This window comes from Melospiza georgiana, chromosome 29 (genome assembly GCF_028018845.1).
Source record: "Melospiza georgiana isolate bMelGeo1 chromosome 29, bMelGeo1.pri, whole genome shotgun sequence".
NCBI classification, from domain to species: domain Eukaryota; kingdom Metazoa; phylum Chordata; class Aves; order Passeriformes; family Passerellidae; genus Melospiza; species Melospiza georgiana.
Window position 1 is genome coordinate 6439450 of NC_080458.1, and position 21713 is coordinate 6461162.

Sequence of the window (21713 nt, forward strand, 5' to 3'; positions counted from 1 at the left end):
CCCCCAAAACCCCAAATCCGAGAATTTTCCACAAGGCGGCTCAAGGCCCTTCCACTCCCTCCGCGGGGGACGCCGCTTCCCCCGCGCGCGGCGCTGCAACCACCGCGCCCTCTGGCGGCGCCCGGTGGGGCAGCTGCACCCCCCCTCCCGCGCGGTAATGGTCCGTCCCGGCCGTGCCCCGGACGCGCTCGGTGCGCCCGGAAGAGGCGGCGGCGGCGGGCGGGGAGCGGGCGGGACGGGCCGGGCCGGGCGGCGCGGCCGGAGGCGGAGCCCGCGTGTCCCGATCGCCGCTCCGGGCACCGGGGAGCGCGGGCCCGCCGGCCGCGGCGGCACGATGCTGCTGTTCGTGGAGGTGAGGTGACGGTGCCGGGCCATGTGGCGGGCGGCGGCGGCGGGAGGCCGCGCACGCCGCGCCGGGGGAGGGGACGGGGCTGACACAGCAGATCCGGGGGTGGCGGCCGCGGGCCGGTGGGGGGGGGTCGGGGGGCGCTCTGGAAGGTTCCGCCGGGGCAGGGGGCGGGGGAGGCGCCGCCGTGACCTTCGGGTGCCGCCGCGGCCCGGCCGTGAAGGTGACGCGGGACACGCGGGGCCTCCCCGAGGCCTCCCAGGAGCGGGCCCGGCCCGGCCCCTCGACACGCGGGGCGGCCCCGCGGGGCCTGCCCCGAGCGCGGCGCCTCGTTAATTGCGTTAATTAAGCACCGGGGGTGGTTTGTGGCACGGGAGGGGGTGGTTCTGCCGTTCCCCGGCGCGCCGGGTCCGGGCGGGACGAGCAGCGCGGCCCGGCCCGGCCCTGGAGGTCACCGAGGAGGGCGGGCGCCGTGTCCGCTGTGGCCCGGGATGGGGCTTCACCTGCTCACGGCCTTTCACGGGTTCGGCCAAGCGCTTTTAGCCTTTGCTGAACGAACCCGGGTGGCCGCCATAAACTTTGCACCGAGTTTTGTCCCGAAACGTGCACGGAGCAAGGAGCTGCCTGGGCCGGGGGAGTCACGGGGGGAGCCGGGCGGGCGCTGGGCTGTGTCTGCGCCAGGGGTTCGGCTCGGGGGGTTCTGCCCAGAGGTTTTGTTCGGGTGATGGGGGAGATGGTGCTGGTGGGCTCACACACAAACACCAACATGTGCTCCGTGCCTAGGAACCTCTCATTAAAGCAGTTTAGGAAACACGTTCTGTTTTTTAAGTGAATCACCTCAGTTCTGAGCTGAATGTTCCTTGGTTTCGCGGGGAGGACTGAAAGTTGTCCTGAACACGGTGACAGGCCTGGAGAATTAGGGGTTGCACTGTTCTGCTGGAAGAGGAACTGCTGAGGCTGATGGGAGTCATGAGCAGCTGCCTCATCCCAGGCTGAGCGTGGCGAGAGGCCCCGGGTGCACGAAGCAGGTTCTGGAATGTGGGGATGGAGATGTGGACGGGAGCTGGAGCAGATCAGGGAGCACATGGCTGCTGCCGTTGCTGCGGGTGGGAGCTGGAGCTCATCAGCACTTTGAGATTTTAGGGAGTCCTAAAGCACGAACTCAACTCTGATCTTTCTCTGATGGTGTTGCGAGTTCCTGTGATCTTCATTCTGGAAGCCTCAGTAATATTTAATTTTGAGTTACTGAGGAGCATATGGACTTTCTGAAGGTTTATTTTCACTGCCAGGACAGAGAACGGGAGCTCAGAGCTAGGTGTCCTGGAATGCTGCAGTTGGATGCTTGGGAGCAGCCAGCAGCTTTATCTGAGGATCTTTGGGGATGCCTGGAAAATACAGCACAGAATGTGTGGAAGTCCCGGGGTTTTCAGGGGGATTGGCTGAGTTGCTGTAGCTGTCAGTGTTTACATGGTGATTGTGCTGAGCCCTTCACAGTGTGTGAGGGGGAATTGGGTTTCCTTCAACATCCTTTAGTTCCAAATCTCTGCAGTGATGGTTGTGTAAGGCTTGTGCTGTTTCATAGGTTCATGTTTGGGGCAGGACTTTTTTCTCCCGCTAAGCCAGGATCTGTGTTAACAGTTAATATTAGGTAGATTGGAATATTAATAAATACATCCAGAGAAATGGAATTGATAATGGCTGCTGGCCTCCACTCAGATGGGTATGTGCTCCTAATTCCATATATTTGTAATTTCTTGGGGAAATGGGAGTCTGTGTGTTTCAGGTGGGTGAAATGCTGCCCATGCTGTCTCCTGGTTAGAAATCCAGGACTGTGGGAAGCACTGAGTGTTGTTGGGCCTCTGGAGCAGGTGAGGCTTCCTGTGACCCCACACTGCCCCTGTTCACACCCCTGTGACCCAGGTACCACCTTCAGACAGCACAGCTGTGCCTTGGCTTTTCCAAGGGGTGGAGGAGGCTCCCCAATGGCAAACCCTGCAGCTCCTGGTGGGAGGGATGTTGCTGTGACCACTGAAGTTACTGTGAGGTTGGGAGTTAGCAGAGCCCTGCACTGTTACCTGAAACCTGCCAGCAGCTCTGAAGGAGTTGTGTGTGTTGGTTTGACACCAACCTCTCCTTATCCAGCCTCTGAGTGTGCATCAGCTCCCCTCAGAGAGGGTGGTCACACGAGTCTGAGCCCCTCAGGGTCCCCACCTGCCTGTGCCCCAGCCAGCACAAGGCTTCTCTCAGCTGCCTCCCACAGCTTTGCTGACCTTGGGCTTTTTCCATCTGCTTACGTTTCCATTTCTGGAAAAGGGTTCGTTTCTCCCCTCACAAGTTTGGTTAAATTCTCTTCTGGATTTTTTTGCTTTATTTCTGTTTCACAGAATTTGTCTACTCTAGGAAATCTCTCACAAGATCTGAGTTAGGATTTTGGTTGCAGAATAATTTGAGTTAATATTAAAATTGATGCTTTAAAACTCTTGAATGCCTACAATTTTGTTAACTTCATTGAATCTGGTTAAGTGTAATTTAGATGTAATTACAATAAGAAAAATATCCTTTGCCATGTTTCAGAATGAGAATTTTCTTCAATAGCCAATTTTAGGAGTTGCTGGAGGAATCTTTGATCCACTTTTGCTGGAAGTGGTGTGAACGAGAGGGGAAGCTGTGCTGAGGAGGAGAGCTTTGTCAGCTCGTGGATCCCAGCGAGTGTTCCCAACCTTTGTCACTCTGTAAAGCTTTAACCTCGTCATGAAAGTTCCCGATAGCAGCTGGGAGGATCATGCTGCAGCCAATCCCACGGGCTCAGTGTTTGTAGCCTCAGTTAAATAAGCAAGAATTGATATTTTGGCCTTCTCTTCTGAAGAGCCGCTGGCCAGGACGGAGTGATTTTGCTCGTGGAGCGCAGCATGAATTTCCCAAAAGCTGATGTAAATTAGGGACTTTTTATCCTCTGCAGTCTGTGGGGTTTTGCTGTTAAGATGAGTGAGAGCAGGGCTGCATCCTGCTGGGCTGTCACAGCTCAGTGTTTGTAGCACAAGGGGAAGTGGCCCACGCTCTGTTCCAGGTGTGTGTCCCAGCCATTGTGTTCATCACTTCATCAGAAAGCTTTTAGTCCCAGTCACCTCCAGAAATGCAGTAACCACAACAAAGTGTTTCAGTTTCACTTTGTCACATTTATTCCTGCAAATTACTTTAGGCCTGAGCTCAGTGCTAGCCTTAGAGATGTAGGTAGTGAGGCATAGTTTATTTTTAGAAAAGAATGAATCATCTCCTGGATGTGTCTTGTTTCTTTTTGCTTTGTTGAAAAGTAAGTTCAAGGAACTGCTGGCTCTGGATCTGTGTGCAGGAGCCCATGTGGGCAGGTGATGCTGCCCAGGAGTGACCAGAACTTAGTTTGGAACTGCTGAACTGCAGTGACAGCCTGTAGTTGCAGCAGGTTACTGGGTTTTGCTGTGCAGGTTTTGTTGGGGAACAGCTACTCTGAAATCTGCAAAGGGAAATACACGTGTGTCCTTTCACCCTGAACTATTTCCAGTTTCCAGCTCTGCTCCTGGGCAAAGATTAACGGGAGGGGAAGACTCTGTTGCTATGTGGATTAAATCACTTGTGCGTGGGGGGTTTGAATCTCAGAGCTTTGCAAAAACCGTGGTCTTTGTTTTGCTTCTCACACGGTTGTCTTGAACTTCTCCAGTTTTTGGAGGCTTCTTGTTACTGAGCTGGGGCTTGTCCTTGCAGCAAACAGCTCTGGCACGAGGTGTGACCTTGGCAGAGGAATTATCTCTAAAGCTATTGCAACTGCTTCCTTATCCTTGTGCTGTGTGTTTGAGGCCTGGTAGTGAGCCACTCCTTAACTTCAGGATGCAGGAGCCTGGCCTCCAACATGCCCAGCTTGCTTATCTGTGTGTTTGTGGATATGAGCTGGATTAATGACTTTCACCTTTTAAAGTCCAGCAAATTGCAGCAGTGAAGTGGAGCATCGTTCAGTGGCTGGAGGAACTGTTACAGCTGCTTGTGGGGTGTTGGGATATCCTGCGGGGAGAATTTTTGCAAAAGAGTAGTTCTATTCACTGCTCTATAACTATAGTTATTATTTCTCTACATGAAAGGAGCAAAAGCCATGTTTTTCCTCTGTGCCACTGCTGTATTGTTGGATTCCTCACCCAAAATGCCTTTGAGCAGCTCTGGGAGAGGGACCTTGAAGGATTCTTACCTTGTGCTATGGGAATGAGTGTTTCTCTGTGTCAGGTGCCAGGCTGGAGTCTTGCAGTTCTTCTTGTCTGTTTCTTTTGTAACCCTTTGACTCTAATTATGGTCCTTGTTGCCCAGGCCCAAAGTGAGCAGATCCTGTTCTCTCCCCAGCAGGCTGGGATGGTGTGTAAGTTTGTCTTGGCAATTCAAAACCTTTAATCTCCTTGGTTACCAGTCTGAGGAAATCAATAGTGTCTGTTGATGTGTGTAAGATTCCTGGGGAACGGGGTAGGACTGGGGTAAGTTCAGGAGGAATCCTGACACAGCGCAGCTGATGCTTGGTTAGTACAGATGTCACTAATTCGGTTAAGTTATACAGTTTCTTCTCCTTGACATATGTTTTTTTACCTTCCTTTCTAGGAAGGGGTCTGGAGGAGGGAAAATTTCCCTTTCTGGTGAAAGGGGACTGGAGCATTATGACAGTCAAGTCTTTAAAAGCTTATGAGTTCCCAGAGTCCTTGCCGAGTAGCCGCTGCCTCCGCTGATGTTGTCGGATGTCAATAAAGAGAGGTTGAAGGCAACACTTCTCATGGAGGTAGAAACGAAATACTTGGAAAATACCAAGGATTTTCCTGTTTTCATTGATAAAAAAATCACATAGGTGCTTAATAGCTGGGTAGACACTTGAGATGTGGAACTCTAGAGACAATCACTAAATTTGCCTGTATTTCCTGGCTTGACTTCTGAGGCTTCTCTGGGTTGCTCTCACTCACCAAAGCGTTCTGCTCTCTTCAGCAGGTAACATCGAAAGGTGCTGGCTTGAACCCCAACGCAAAAGTGTGGCAAGAAGTGCCCCAGGGCAGTGCTGAGGCCGTGCCCCCCACCAATGGCACAGAGCACACGTGGCAGGAGACAGCAGCAGCCCAGGGGACTCCAGCTGAGGGTGAGGTGTTGGGACAGGGGTCGTGATATGGCCCCTGCTGGGGGGCACTTGGGGAGCTCAGCTGTGAGGAGCAACCTCTGGAAGCTCTGGACAGGAGCTCCTGTCCTTGAGTGCTGATGGAGCAGTGTTGTGAAGGAAGATGAGGAAGCAGCAGGTGGTTTGTGAGGGTGGTGGTTCTTAGGAAGGTTTCAGGAAGGGCTCTGAGCTCTGCTGGAACAGGATTCAGGGGCCCGGTGATGACCAAGTAACGCGCTAAGAGGGAGCAGGGTGCTGAATGTGTAGAAATGGATTCATGCCATGGCTGCACTTGAGCATCCACTGGACCCTGTGAACAGGAAAATGAGATCTGAGGGCCACCTGCAATCCTGGGGGACGGAGGTGCTGCTGAGCACTGTCAGGAGTGTTTGTTCTGGAGCAGAACAAATTTATTCTGGAGCAGAACCCTGTGCAGTACCCGTGGTTACCTCCTTTCATTCAGGCCGTTCCACTGCAGTCCCATTCCCATCCTTGCCACACAGGCAGTGTAAACTAAAGATTCAACTGGTTTCACTTGTCTGGCTCAGACTCGATCCAGGGTGTAGCTGAGGTGACTCAAAGCGTGGCAGAGGATGCAGAAGATTCCCTGCAAAATGGTTTAGTAAAAGTTAGGGATAAAGAAGAGAACATTCAGCTTGCATGGCCTTGTCAAAGGTTTCTGGTAAGTCAGCAGAAGTGAGGAGAGAGCGCTGGGTTTGTGCTTTGCCTGACAGAAACTCATTTGTCTCTTCATAACAAAGTGAAGCAATTGAGGCAGTGTAAGCAATTTTCATCCCTTGTTTTTAGCAACCTCACTTAAATATTTTAAATTTCACGTGGAAGGACTGGTGTTTAGATTCTATGCCACTTTGGGGATCAATTTCAGGATCCTTTATTTACTTTTATTTGCTTTTCCCTGAGAGCCTGGTGCAAACCAGATCTTCCTGAAATTGGAGAGGTAAAAGTTCTATCCAACACAAAGTCTAAGAAATACAGGCTAAGGTTAGACACTCTGAGGTACAGCTTTCTTGAGTATTTGTGTTAATGTTGGTAGCCAGAATTTTTCAAAGGGAAATGTGCTGAAGCTGACAGGAGTTTTCCTGCTGCCAGGTAACATAGAGATCTCAGAGGACAGCTGCAAGCAGTATGAAGTGATGTATTCCCCGTCCTGTGAAGCCACAAGGAATGGCACAGGAGTTGATGAGGCGTCAGCAAATGGAATTGTCCTGGCGACTGAAGATCTGGGATACCAAATCTATGAAGTGTCTGGTGAGTGTTAAAAGTTCAGATGCTGCTGTCAGTGTCTGTAACCCCCCTGGAGCTGCTCTAAGTGTGCTGTGACCAAGTTAGAACTCTGACATGTCCGTGTGTACCCAAGAAGCTCCAGTATGCCCTCAACACGTGGCCAAACAAGTGCAAAGTGGGACCAGAGTCATTTTGAGGCAGTGGTGTCTGGGGGTCTTTAATCATCTTGGATGAGTTTATAGTCATACCCAGAGGGATTTATTCTTGTATTCTGCAATGAGATGTGTCCTTGCCTGGTCTTGTTGCCATAAAAGTGGGAGCTGATGGTGGATGTGGTCCCTTTCAGGCGATGGCAGCTCCACTGTGTCCACAGAAGATATCAGAGAATGTTTGAGAAAACAGCTTGAATTCTGCTTCTCTCGGTAAGTGCAGTGGTATAAACCCTTTATTAAATAATCTTTGGCAAATATCCCTCTTCTTGGCTTGATATGTACCATCATCCTGATAAAAACACAAACCAGGATTTGCTGATGTGCTGTAGAAGCCCTGTGGCACCTTCCAGCTGTTTCAGTCCTGTCTGTGCAGCTCTGTCCTTGGATGAGGATCACTTTGTGCTCCACAGTCATAAGATGTTGAGATCATGTCCTGTGTGGCACCAGAAGTCTTTTTGGCAGATCTTTTTTGCAGACAAATGTGTAGGGCACTAGAACTTCATTAAGTTTTTAAAATTATCTTACTCTGCTTTGTGTTGATTTGCTGGGATTTCTTCCAGGAGAGAAAACCTGAGGGTGTTTTGGTTGTGAATGGTACTGGTGAATATTTATTTAAGCCTATAGTTATCCTCTTGTTTTGAGTTTTCTCTAAGTTCGGGATCTTTATTAAATAATAATTTTATATCTTTTTAGAGAGAATCTTTCAAAGGATCTCTACTTGATGTCTCAGATGGACAGTGATCAGTTTGTTCCAATATGGACAATTGCCAACATGGAAGGGATTAAGAAGCTGACAACGGACATGGACCTTATTCTTGAAGTTTTGAGATGTAAGTCTGGGAATTTGATATTTGTGTCAGTAGCACAAAGAATCCTTCCATGCTTCAGAGAGATACTGCAGTCTCTGAGCTGGTTAGGGTTTGTTGTTCTGGTAAATGGTGACAGGAGCTTTATTGAGTAGGAAGCTCATCCAAACTCCTGAATTCTCATTCTTTGTTCCAAAGTCCAGAAGAGAGTCTGCTACTGCTGAGATGTCCAAATTTTGTACTTTATTTTCAGCTTCTCCTATGGTACAAGTGGATGAAAGGGGGGAGAAAGTCAGACCAAACCACAAACGATGCATTATCATTCTCCGTGAGATCCCCGAAACTACACCTATAGAGGTAAATCAGGAGAAAGGAAATAAGTAACTGGTACTGGTTTTGGAAGGTGTTTTCAACAGGGCTTCAAAGAGCACCAGGGAAAGGTCAGCTGGTGTTTAATTGGATTAAACACAGATATTTTTCTTCTAGACCACATCAGTAACTTTTTCCGCTTGGGTGCAGTGTCAAAATATCCAAAACAAAAACTTATTGTTATTATCCCTTCCCATTATTTACTACTATATTTAAACCTTCTTAAGTAAACTTTTTTCCCCCCAAAGCTGAGCTAGCTTGGCTTTTCTGGAAGGAAGTTTGAACTGGTTTCTTTTCAGATCCAAAAATAAAACAGTCCAGGGCATAGCTTGGAATTCAGGCTAAATTTTTGTCACAGCAATAACTTTGCTTGAAGTCAGACAGTTGTTTTGGCAGCAAGAAATGTTGCTAAACATTTCTCATTCATTGAGCCCCAGCATGAGCTGAGCTCATTATGCCCGAGGAGGGAGGATAATAAAATTCCTCCTGATACTTGGCAAACAGAATGATTTAGTTCTTTGTTTTTTAAAGTTGTAATACATGGTGTTAGTCTACCAGCATTTTTAACGAGTTCTTTTAATGCAAACTCTGAGCAGCTGCTTGTCCTTCTCTTTACAATCTGATTATTGCAAAGCTGTCAGGTCGCCTTGACTTAGAAATATTTCATGGAATCATTGTTGTCTCCATGACTCTGCTGATCTAAAGCCACACTTTTCCTACCTGTTTCATATGAAAGTATCACCAGGTCTACACAGATCTTGATTTTCTTACAGCTGTGGTTGCTCTGTTTTATCTTGGGGAGCCCAGGAGGCTGAAGTAGGAATTGTGGTAGAGGGTAATTTGGTCAGGGGAATAAGAAAACATCCCTGGTCAGGGGAGAGCAGCAGCCGAGGAGCTGGAGCATAAACTTGGGTCACTTACAAGGGCCCTGAACTTGTCTCCCCAGGAGGTGAAGGCTCTGTTCAAGAATGAGAACTGCCCCAAGGTGATAAGCTGTGAGTTTGCTCACAACAACAACTGGTACGTTACATTCCAGTCTGACACCGACGCCCAGCAGGTAAGGCTGCCTTCCTCTGGCACCCCAGCTTTAATCCTGCCCCTGCTCAGAGAAAGTGCACTTGTGCTTCCTGCAGCTAAAAGAAATATTTATTTACTGATCCCCTCTTTGTTGTTCTAAGAGATTACTGGCAGATTCTGGTTAATAAGACCAAAGGTGAGAGATTGTGGGGTTATAATTCCCTTGCCTGGCTCTTGCCTTGGCATTCTCTGGCCATGACTGGCACTAGAGTCCTGAATTTAAAGTGTTAATGAATTTAGCTGGGCTGACAGGGAAGCACATGACTGCACATTCGTGTTAAATCATGGAACATCCTTTGGGAAGTACAACTTGATCAAGATATTCTAATGTTGATTTTTTTTTTTTTGTATCTGCAGGCATTCAAATACTTAAGGGAAGAAGTGAAAACCTTTCAGGGCAAGCCAGTAATGGTGAGGCTGCTTTAGCTGCTGTTTCTGTTGGGATTGCATTGTGTTGTTTCTGTTTGGATGATGGTGACCATTTGTGGGGGGTGATCCAAGGACTCAGCAGTGGGATAGTCCATAGCTCTGGCTCTGGAGGCTGAGACTGAACGAGGTCATGGGGAGCTCTGACAAATTACAGTTCAAGTGACTGCTGGTTACTCACAGCACTACTTCCCAGGGGGGGTGAAATACATTCCTGTGCTGGCTTCCCTTCTCCACTTGCCCCAGAATCTGGGTTTGCAGAGCTCAGGAGAGGGATTCCTGCCACTGTGAGCCTTGAGTTGGCTGCTGCACAAAGCAGGCTGGAGCAAAGTGCATGGACTGTGAGAGGAGCTGTCACGATTGGAGTCTGGACAGTTCCTGCATTTATCTTCAGTTTTACTGATCACCCAGCTAAAGCAACATGTGTCCTTCCCCTTATCATGCTGTGGGATTATGAGCTGGAGTGATTTTATCAGTTTTTATTCATAAACAGTAATGAACCTTCACATCCCTCCAGCAGGCAAGAAAGATTCCACGTTCTCCTTTTCTCCCAGCTGACACCTGGTGTGATTTGCTGTCTTGCAGGCCAGGATAAAAGCCATCAACACGTTTTTTGCTAAGAATGGTTACCGGGTGGTGGATTCCAGTGTGTATCCCCAGCCCGTGCAGACCCAAGCCCAGTTTGCCTCCCCCCTGTTTATGCAGCCTGTATATAGCCCTCAGCAGTACTCCATTTACAGCATCGTGCCTCAGACGTGGTCTCCAAATCCTGCACCTTACTTTGAGACACCACTGGTGAGTACCAGCTGAGAAGGGGAGGAGCCCAGCCCATCAGGGGGGATTTGGTTAATAATCCCTAGGGTGGGGGGGTGTTCCAGGTTTCTTGGTCAGATCCTTCTGTTTTGTGACACTTACGTCCTGATAAAGCAACGTTGTCAGAGGAGCTGCCAGTCTCACCATTGGCTGCCACGTATTTCAAGGAATTTTGGTGTGAAATTCCATTATTCTGCAGCTTGTATTACTGGAAGAGCCCACAGCTTTTCCAGGAATGGGGGAACTCTGCTGAAGCAGATGCAGACTGTAAACCTGTGGGGATTTGGCTGGAGTAGTGAATTCCCACCACAATAGATGCTGTAGCCCAGTGTGAAATTACAGCCATGAGTAACTGCTGAAGCTGATCATTAATCTGCAGACCTTCTCTTTGTAGCTCAGCCACTGAGACTGTTGTGTCTGTTGCAGGCCCCGTTTCCCAACGGTGGATTTGTGAATGGCTTTAATACACCAGGATCATATAAAACAAATGCTGCTTCTCTGAGTATAGGTCGCCCATTCCACAGGAATCGGTAAGAGAGGTCTGCCAGGGGTTTGCTCCTGCAAAACTTGCACTGCTGAGATCCTCAAGTGTTCCTTGCATGCCCCATGCAGTGTGATGGGACCACATTATTTATTTTTTTTCATCAAATGAGTGATGTTTTTTAACTTTACTAAAAAAATGAAGTAGAAGGTGGCAGCTTAAGAGCCTAAAATAATGGACACAGTGCTGTAGAGAGCCAAGGTAACTCCTTTAAAAGCCTCAGAGGAATTTTGCAGACAAATAACTTCCTCCTCAGGTCATACTTGTAATTATGTTTGTTATACACAGATTATAAACTCCTGCAGCACAACATAAGCCTTCCTGCTGGGATCAGCCTTGTGGAGCTGCTGGTTCCTGCAGTGGGAGTTGCTTGTCCTGATTGCTGCGTCCAACTGCTCGATGCTGGGGCTGTTCCTGTAATTTATTTGCTTTGTCCCCATCTTTCCTGAGAGCTGTAAGGACTTAGCTCAGACACAAACACTGGGGAGGAGGAAACGCTTTGTATTGCTGGAGCAATTGCTCTGTGAACACAATGGAGTAGTAACCTGTGTGTGGGGGTGGGAGTTTGTGTGCAGCACTGGGCTGGGATCATGGGAATTGCTGTTGGTATTGTTAGAGAGATCAGTCAACAGCTGCCAGGGCTGTGAGTGGGTTTGTGGTGCAGTTCAGGTCTGTGGCTCTTGGCAGAAGGGGAACTTCAAGCTTTGGTGTGTGGTGACTCAGCAGAGTCTTAACCCAGACTGTGGGACTGGGAGCGTGACTGCCTGGAACATGGAGCAGCTGCTCCAATTGCAGCTGCTCAGCCTCAAACTCACATCTTGACAAAGGTGGTTTGGCTTTTTTTTTATTGCTTTAAATTGTGCACAATCTTAAAATCTCTAAAGCTCTCAGGTATATGGGCCCTCATGGAAGCACAGATGCTGCAGCTGTGCAAGAACTGTGGCATCCAAGTGCTAGCACCTTGAAATGCCTCATTGTACATCACATCTGCATAACCTCAAGCTTTTAAAATCCTGATTATGTAAAGGCTTCAGTTTGTAAGATTTGGGTGCTTGAGGTGGCAGCTTTAGGGTCAGTGTGTGCAGGTCCTGGCGGCCCAGTGATGATCAAGTATCGCGCTAAGAGAGAACAGGTCACAGTTGGGGCTGGGCAGCCTGTGCTCCCTGCTTGTCCTTCCTCCTGCTCTTCCTTCCTTCTGCTCTCACATCATTTCTCCTCCTCTCTGCTCTTTTTTTTCTCTCCTTTATTTTTCCTTGTCTTTTCTGCTTTGCTCTTCTGCCCAGACAAGACTGTGGCCTTCTCAATGACGGTTAAGATTATGAGATCTGAGGGCTGAACAGTGACTTCAGAATGTGCCATTTTGAGAACAACTTGGATGAAATGGCAGACTTCAGTTGACTTTGCTCCACCTTCTCCCTGTGGTTGTTGCTGATGGGAAACTAAAACTTTACTGGGCCCTTAAATCTGGTTCTTGAAGCTGGGAAGTGTGAATTCATCTCTGTTCAGCAAATCTCCTCTTGACCTGCAGAACAGCTTGTTTGGAGAGTTCATCCAGCTGCTGCCTTTGGGTTTCTGTCCTGGCCCGTCAAACCTGATTTGTTTTGTGGTACAGACAGTTAATAGTTAACTGCTGGAGTTTTCTCTGTAGCTAAACATTTGTTTAAGCCACTCGTATTTATTTTGTGCTGATTTGTTGCAACATCCTTGTGGGAAAGGGAGATGGAGGAATTGTACTTTGGCTGGCACTAGGAGAGTTTCTTCTGATTTCATGGAATGTTATAATGAGATTGTTTAAAAACAGCAAGTGTGTAAAATCCTCCTGCTGTCCTTAAATTATGACATGTGCAGAGTTTACCAAAGGAGAGAGAATTTAGGTTCTTTGATCAGTGCTGCATGGAAAACCAGTGAGGGGCAAAAGTAGAAAATAGTTGAAGACACCTAAATGCTACTCCAGAAAAATGTTCCATATTGTGCTGGAACTGAGTTTTTCTGGAGAGTTCTGCATTTAAGACCCTGAGCCTGAACTTGCAGCAGTACTGAGAGTGCAGAGCTGTGTCTGTGCTCAAAGGAACCACAGCTTTAAAGCTGAATAATCAATAACAGGGTGGAACATTTGTGGGTTGGGAGCTGCAGAGTCAGTGCTGGGGGTTTGGGAATGGGAGCAGCCTGGCCATGCATGGTAGGGCTCAGCTGCCCTGGCCTGATCTGCCATGTTCAGTCACTCCTGGCCTTGTGTCTCAGTTCAGTCTGTTTGCCTGTGGCCAGATCAGTCTGTTCCTTGGCCTTGGCTTGTTTCTCCAGCTCCATTTCCAATGCCCTGTGCCAGTGCTGCAGGCCCAGACGGAGGAAAAATTCCTCTTTGGGTTCTTCTGGCTCTTCTGCGACCCCTGGGTTTTGGGGTTTTATTTCCCCTCTCGGGTATCTTTTGGGCAGCGATCTCAAAGAGGAATTCTGCTGCTTGCTGGCCTGCTTTTCTTGTAGCTGTGAATCAGCTGCAGTTGGTGGTGGCTCTGCTGTGGTTCCTCAGCACGGGGGTCCCACAGCTCCTGCCCTGCTGTGGTTCCTCAGCACGGGGGTCCCACAGCTCCTGCCCTGCTGTGGTTCCTCAGTTTGGGTGTCCCACAGCTCCCACTCTGTCCCTGCAGGGTCAAGCCCCATTTCCGCTCATCCAGCAGCTCGGAGCACCCGGAGGGGCCGCCCGGCGCCGGGGCGCTGCCCATGGGGGACCTGAGCAGAACCAGCTCCAGGAATTTTGTCATGGAGCGCCACAACAGCTCATTAACGGGGCACCAAGACCAAGGCTATTCCCAGAAGGATTCTCCCACGGCACAGCTGGAGCAGAACGGCGATTACGGCGTCGGCAGGGGCAGGTAAAGGCTGTGTCCTGTGTGTCACACTGGAACTTGGCTTGTGTGAGCCAAAGATATCGACCATCAGCACAAAATATATTTCTGTAAGGAGCAGCCACGAGAAAACTGATGCTTAAGTAAATCAAGAGCAGTAAATGCTGACCTGGGGGCAGGAGTGGTTCCAGCTTCACTCTCCAGCTGGTAGTTACTCTGACAAACAGCTGGCTGTAAGACAGTGAGGTGTCTTTATTTTAAAGTAACTGATTTGTTTCCTGAATTAAAACAGATGCTGAAGTAAAGTTGGCATCTGTATTGCTGTAAATAATAAGTGAATCCTCAGTTGGGTATTTGATGCTCCTCAGTATTTTAAGATTAACTGTTTTTATCTCTTTGTAACTCAGGGTTTAGAAAGAGCAGGTCAGTGAGAAATCGGACTAAGAAGTTTATTACTATAAAATAATTGTCCCTGTGCTCAGTCAGATGCTCATGCGGGGAGCTGAGAAAGAGGAGCTGTTCCCATGTTGATTCTTTTCCAACTTCTTCCAAAGCTGGAACTTTGGCCCCTTGTGAGGAGGGAGAACATCCCAGAGCCATGTGTGGGAAGGCTCAGCAGGCAGCTGTGCTGCCCTCATGCAGAGCAGTGCCCACTGCAGCTGGCTGCATGCACTGACTGCTGTTCTTGTCTTTAAAGGAGGAACGTGTTCAGAGGTCGCAGGAGACGGGAGGACGACCGGGTTTCAGTAAGTTCTGCTTCCCTTTTTTGCACGAGTCACACAAAGTGCAGAGTGTTGGCTTCCCAGTTACTGAATGAATGGCAGAGTCCTTAAATCCTCAGATTACATTGGGGGTTTACAGTTCTCTAGGAAGTTCCTGACACTTGCTCAGGGCTTTCACTGCTCAGTGTTACAACTCTAGTAACTTGTGTTTTCCCTCTCCAGAGACCTCAGCCTTCAGCAGAAACAAAGACTCAGACACCAAAGTTTGACTTGCTTGCATCCAATTTCCCACCTCTGCCTGGCAGCACAGCAAAAATCCTGGGAGAGCCTGTGCTGGAGAGCAGGATGTCCGACGTCGTTAAAGGAGTCTGCAAAGAGAAGGTGCCTGGTCCTGTCTCTGTACTCACATGTGCATATCTGGGTGCTGGGACTCCCTTTTCCCTGTTAAAGGCTTGGTTTGTTAGAGCCATGTATTCAGTGCTTTAATCCCAGACCTCATAGTGCATTGTCCCTTTCTTCTCTGAGGGAATGCAGCTAGGGCTGATGCAGTTATGCTGTTGTAAACTGAGTGGTGTTTAGAAATAAAGTGGGCAAAGGAGGAATGTTGGCTGTTGGAGTAGGAACAGTTTAGTGAAGTGTGGGCAAGGGATTTTGCCAGATTAATCCCTTCTTTGAGCTGGTAGGACTAAGCACTGACATTCTGGATGACCTAGCCTTAGTTCTGGTTTTACCCACTGCTTGTTTTGCCCATATAAGGAGGTATTGCTTTAGAGGTGATGATCCAAAAGAAGTAAAATTCCTATCATCAGGACTTGAGCAGCCTTTGGGACTACCCCACTTTTCAGATGTCTTACAGTGCCATATTGTGGAGCAATTTGAGAATTGTTCTGTATTTTGCAACTTTTGCTCTGTGTCTTTGCAGGAAAGCAAAGACTCCCTGTGCCCCTGCCCTGCTCCTGCTCCTGCTCCAGAAGAACAAACGCCCAGCACTGCCCAACCACCCGTGCCCAGTGTGAGCTCCCCGAGCCAGACTGAGCCTGTGGTGCTGAGGTATGCAGAGAACATGGGCACACCATGGAATCCTGGGGTGTCCTGAGCTGGAAGGGACCCCAAGGATCATCCAGTGCAGCTCCTGGCCCTGCACAGACACTCCAACAATCCCACCCTGGGCATCCCTGGAGCAGCTCCTGCAGCTCTGGCAGCCTCAGGACTGTGCCCATTCCCTGGGCAGCCTGGGCAGTGCCCAGCACCCTCTGGCACAAGAATCCTCTCCTGATTTCCCTGCCCTGGCAGAGCTGCAGTGGTTCCCTGGTGTCCTGTCCCTGGTCACAGGGAGCAGAGATGGGAGCTGCCCCTCGGGATGAAGCTGCAGCCCCCACGGAGTCTCCCCTTGTCCAGCTGAACAGACCCAGAGCCCTCAGCCACTCCTCCAGACCCTCCTGACCCCCGGATCCTGCTTTGGACCCTCTCCAACAGCTTCAGATCTTTTTGATAATGTGGTGCCCAAACTGCCCCTAGAACTGGAGTGAGGCCACCCCAGTGCAGAAGAGTTCCTCACCTGTCTGGCAGTGCTGGAACTGATGCCCCCAGAGCCTGGTGACCCATTTGCATGTTCTAGCAAAGTCTCCCCCCAGTGTCTGGCAGTAATGTTGGGTGGTATCTTCTCCAGAGGCCACCAGATCATGGTGGGGATGGCTGTGCTGTTCTGTTCTGTGCTTTGACTTCAAAAAAAGGAAATAATCTCTGAAACCTGAGTGTCGATAGGTTTTAATTCGAATTGTTGTTGGTTTATCAGCACGGTTCAGCCAGAGAGCAAACCAGAGGAAGTGTCTGCTCCAAAGGATGTGGCCAGCCCGGCTTCTCCGCCGGCATCCGTCTGTCCCATCAGTGCTGCAAAGCCGCCGAGGACAAACACCTCCTCACCTTCTGCTCAAGCAAGTGCAGCTCCTGCTCTGTCAACACAGGTAAGGCCCAGAGCAGGGATTGGGAATGACACAGGGGGCTTGCTCCAGGTTGTGCCGTTGATGGTGCTCCGGGATGAGCTGGTGGTGCTCCAGGTTGTGCAGCTGGTCGTGCTCCAGGTTGTGCCCCTGACGGTGCTCCAGGATGAGCTGGTGGTGCACCTGGGAGCTCCCTTCTGCTCGCTGTGTGTGTGTGTTGCTGCTGTTGTGTCCTGGCTTCATGCCTGGCCTGGGCTGGGAGGTGGCTCTGGTGCATAAACCTCACTCTGCTCCTTGCTCCCAAAGGAGCCTCGCAAGCTCAGCTACGCCGAAGTTTGCCAGAAGCCCCCAAAGGAGCCCCCTCCAGTCCCCGTGCAGCCTCTGAGGGAGCACCGCACCAACATCGTGGCCCCTGCCAAAAGCGAAGAGAACGGTACGGCGGAGAAGGCTCCGGAGAAGGCTCCTCACGAGAGGCCCGAGGGGAGAATGAAGGATTTCTGCGGCTTCCGCGGCAGCGGAGCTCCCAGGGGAGCTGCTGCCAAAATCAGGGAACAGAGGCGCCAGTTTGGACGCAGATCTTCGCCTCAGGGAGCGCCGCGCCGCGCGGGCAAGGAGCAGTTCGTGCCACCCCGGTCACCAAAGTAACGCTGGGCCAGCCAATGATTCTGTTTCACTTGAGCTGTGGACTAAAGAGCAGCAGAGAGACTGAGGAGGAGGGAAGGATTCGGGAAGGGGAGTATTGAACTGGAGTGTGGCTTGTGTGGAGAAGTTGTGGAGGGTCCCAAAATTCATCTCTAAAAGTGATTTCACAAATGCTGGAGGATTCCAATCACTATAAATATAGAGATTATAATTTTTGTATTTTTGTTTTTAATTTGCAGAGGGTTTCCTGCTTGAAATCAGCTTTGGGATTGTGAAAGTAGCGTTTTGACAAAGTGAAAGGATATGAGTTGACAAATTAACCTGTCCCTCGGTGTAGGAGGCAAAGGATAAGAGAATATTATTTTTGGAAAATGAGCATTTCTGTAAAATTAGAACTTTTTTTAACCTATTTAACGTTTGGCTTGTGGGCTGGTCTGTCTGCCATGGATGGCCTGGCATTGCAGAGGCCTCTGCAGCAGCATGAGCGGAGCGAGTGCAGCCAGACCTGTTGTCATCACTTAGTCACTGATGATGAAAACTGAATGTACTACTGTAGTGTAACCCATGTGTTTCCAGCTTGAAGTAGAGTCTCTTGACCTTACTAATATTTCATTCAGCAAGCTTTTTAAGGTATAAGTTTTGCAGGGTACTGGATTGTAGATGAGAGTGTGTGGACAGCAGAAATTGTCTCGTAGACGCAGTGGAAGGAGGCAAAGGGAGCATGTGAGAATCTTTATTATGCCCTTTTTGCTCGCCTCCTTTTGAGGGCAACTCCTTAGGTTTGGGGTTTTGTTTGTTTGCTTTTTCCCTCTCTTGTTACTTTCTCTAATTTCTTTATTACAGACTTCAGTGCATTTTTCTTGGTGTGTTTTCCTGAGGCAGCCCCAGGGTAGGATGGGCAGGTGGTGTTACCTGCACAGGTAAGGAGCCTGGAATTCCAGCTGCAGATGCTGAATTCTGCCTTGCAGGTGGGAACTCTGGGCACTCTCTGTCATCTCTGGATGACTGGGCAGCAAACCAGAGCTGTGGCTGGGTTTTCTCTGTGCTGACTCTGGAATAGGCTGTTGGCTGCTGTATTGCCAGAAATCAGGGTTTAGGCTCCTGGGAACTCGTTGTTTACAGCTGATGTCATAGCAACTGACTCTTTTTAACTGTTTAAAGTGGAACTAAAGATGCAGAGTTAAGGAAATCCCCTCTGGAGCAGTGGCTCCTTGCCAGCTGTGTGCTGACTGAATTTGCAACACTATTGTGCAGTAAGTGGTTAAGTTTCAGGGTGATTAATGACCGAAATAGGAACATTCAGCGCATTAATCTGCCAAAATCAGCATACCAGGGTTCAAAGTTCTGTATAAAGCGTTAGGGAAAAGTAGCTTCCAGCAGTAAGAATCACATCTTTATTTTTTCCTCTTTTTTTTTTTTAGTGAATAGCAAGTGTACAAATTTAAAGTTGTAAGTTGTGAACACTGGAAAACTCAATTGTGATATATTCCGTAACCATCTTAGTAATATATGCTCGTGTTGCCATAGAATGAATGTAAGTGGCAGTTAAAATAACTGTGAAATTTTTCATCTTCTGATTTCTTAGCCAGATAACCCTTGGCGACTTGGGCCTCAGTAGGAATTCTCTATCAACTGCTTGGAGAACACTCATATCTATTTTTATAAATATATATATAAAGCCAGAGTTGTCATTTCTCTAACTTATTATTCAGCTTGGCAATTGCTTTGAGTTGATTCATAACACAATATAATGTATTTATGCAGTTAACTGTTCATTTCTAGGCATGTTACAAAAGAGAGAGTCAGAGAATCACCGAATGGGCTGACTTGGAAGGGACCCATCAGGATCATGGAGTCCCAACTCCTGGCCCTGCCCAGACACCCCAAAATCCCACCCTGTGCCTGAGACCATTGTCTGGATGCTTCTTGAGATCAGACAGGCTTGGAGCTGTGACCCCCTTCACCTGGGGAGCCTCTTCAGTGCCCCACACCCCTCTGGGAAAGGATTTTTTCCTATCTCCCACCTCAACCTTCTCCAGCTCAGCTTCCTGCCATTTCCTCGGGTCCTGAAGTATGTATACATATATATATTTTTATATATATATATGTATATATAAACCCTAAAATCACTATTCACTTTGAAACTACCTGTACTGGGTTTGGGAGGTTTTTTTTTTTAATTTGGTGAAAAAAAATCGTTGATCACATCCACAGTTAGGGATCCTTACAGACCCTTCTCCATTTATTTTGATGATGCTACTCTTGTTGGAACAATAGGCAAGTTTAAATATTTAGTGTCAAAGTCCTGAAATGCAGTGAATGCGAAGTTGAATTAGTTTTAAAGGCTCTAAACAATTCCTGCAGCCAAACTGGAACAAAACAAGCCTGTAGGGTGGTTCATGGGTGTTCAGGGGAGATGTGTTCTGGGACGTTGAGGCAGCGTTGGGATCTGACAGCTTTGGCTGTTTGGAGGAGGAATTGAGAGGAAAGTGGGCTGGGAAAAAATTCCCTGATCCAGTGTCAGTGACTTGCTTGTGCTGCGAGGGTCTGAGTGGTGAAATGGAGCTTTGAGGGAAAACCCAACCCAGCTGTGGCTTCATCTTCCTCGTGGGGTGTGGGAAGGGGGTGCTCTGTGATCCTGGGGTGTCCCAGCAGCAGCAGCTCCTGCCTCGTGTGCAGGGGATGCAGGTCAGGCTGTAGCTGTTGGCTTTTCCCAGCATATCCAAACTTCCCTCAGCTTAGGGCACTTGGAACGATGAATTTCACACCTGCATGCAAGGGTTTCACGTTCCTTCCTGCATGCAAGGATTTCACGTTTCAAATTCCACCATTTCCAGCTGTGGTTTGGGGTTTGGTTTTTTCTTTGTTTTATTTTTTTGCTTTCTATTCTTTTCTGTGCAGGGGGAAATTCCCAGTTGGATACAGAGGCTGTGAAGCTGTGTTGGGGTGGGAGTTCTCCTCAGCACTGGGACCTGGCAGGGACTGGCTTTGCCTTTTCCTCTCATGCTGGGCTGGGAGGGATCTTGCGTCTGTCCCAGCAGTTTGTCCTTTGGGCAGACTGGGGAAACTGGGACAGAGGGGTGGTTTGGAACCAGACCCAAGCTCCTGGATTCACCTGGCTCCAGGTGCTCTCCAAGGGCCCAGAGCTCTCCTGTTCCCTCTGGGGTTACCCTCGCGGGATACAAACTGTCCTGCTCTGCTGATGTTAAATACCAGGAGGTGCAAATCACACCTAACTTTCAGTTTTAGGAACTGTGACTTGTTTTCAGAGTTGTTGACTTCTGTTTGGGACAGAAATACACTTCCCAGTTCAGGTCTTTTCCAAATTACTGCGTGTGGAAAAGATTGGGGCACTCTCTCGTGCTTCTGCTGGGGAGTGAAAAGAAGAAATTCTTTGCATGTGATAGTAAAACTAAAAGTGCAAAAAGTTTTGTTTCTTTTGATTTCTAACATTAAGTTAGTTTTATAGTATCTTACATTCCTGCTCTTGTTGTTTTGTTGGTTTTTTTGTTTTTCTTTAATTAGCCTGGCACAGTATGATGGTGCAGTTTTAGCTGTAGGAAATAAAAAAAGTAACCCACTATTAACCAGAAGAGAAAGATGATACTGTGGCAGATCAGTAGCAAATAAGTGACTTAATCAATGCTTTACTGTAGTTAAATAGCTATGGCCTTACTACTTTGTCAATATCAGCTTAATTGTCTTGAAACTGTCTGCGATTTTTACTGTTCCCAGGTTGAGTTTACCTGGGCTGAGATATCTGGTATGTACAGATGATATTTTAAATTTGTAAAATGCACCATTGTATTACAGATGATGCAACAGAAATGCACTTCGGGGGGAAATGGCTTCTGATGAGTTTTTTTGTAAATCCTTGATTACTACAGATATGCAATAGAGTTTTTGTTTCTAATTTTGATATTTCCTTCTGAAACGTAAGATTGTTGCCATTAATCTGAATGATTTATCATGCTCTTCTTTGCGTGTATATATTCCATATAGTCTGAGCTTCCTTTAGGATGGTACATAATTTTGGGTTGTTGTAGTATTTTAGTTGGCTCTTCTCTTCAGTGCCTTTAGCTCAGGCACTTCAAGAGGTTCATTGAGTCTGTTTTTAATGTACAGTTGGGAGGACTTGAAATGGAGTTAAAGCAACTTATTTCTGAAAAAAAAAATCCATCTGCAAACTAACCTGTAACAACTTTAAAATTTTATATTTAAGAACCAGATGTTTATTTTTATGGAACTTCAGTTATGGATACAGTTTCCAAAAAAAATGCAACTTCAAATGTAAACAGACTGTGCATAAATGGGTTTTGTTCTAATTTTTATAGAATACAAAATATTCAGATAATATATTGAGCTCGAGTTACTACAGACATCTTGTTCCTCCCAGATGAATCCAGCTTCCCCTTGGCATTGACGATCTCTCTTCAAAGTGGTAGGAAAGGAGAAAAAAGCGACTTATCTGGCTTTTAGACTGTCTGTTCTGGTTTATTCCTGTTGTCAAAATGTCCAAAACAAAATTTGTGTAAAGTAGGTTCATGCTTTAAGTGTTCAAATGATAATACATGTATTTGTA

At 48.1% G+C, this 21713-nt stretch overlaps 1 protein-coding gene across 2 annotated transcripts; it reads left to right on the forward strand.

Annotated features, from left to right (window-relative positions):
• The first annotated feature begins 278 nt into the window (after nt 1-278).
• On the forward strand, nt 279-20721 carry LARP4 (La ribonucleoprotein 4). 2 transcript variants are annotated; one of them, XM_058042107.1, is made up of 16 exons: nt 279-352; nt 5333-5480; nt 6606-6764; nt 7087-7162; nt 7646-7782; nt 8012-8115; nt 9074-9184; nt 9562-9615; nt 10216-10425; nt 10870-10973; nt 13630-13854; nt 14525-14573; nt 14772-14930; nt 15472-15599; nt 16345-16513; nt 16796-20721. In XM_058042107.1, the coding sequence occupies exons 1-16, from the start codon at nt 335-337 to the stop codon at nt 17132-17134; spliced, it is 2190 nt and encodes a 729-aa protein (XP_057898090.1). In that variant the 5' UTR covers nt 279-334; the 3' UTR covers nt 17135-20721. The 2 variants fall into 2 exon arrangements, with proteins under 2 accessions (XP_057898090.1, XP_057898088.1); XM_058042105.1 differs by lacking the exon at nt 279-352 and adding an exon at nt 4981-5132.
• Nucleotides 20722-21713: the final 992 nt, after the last annotated feature.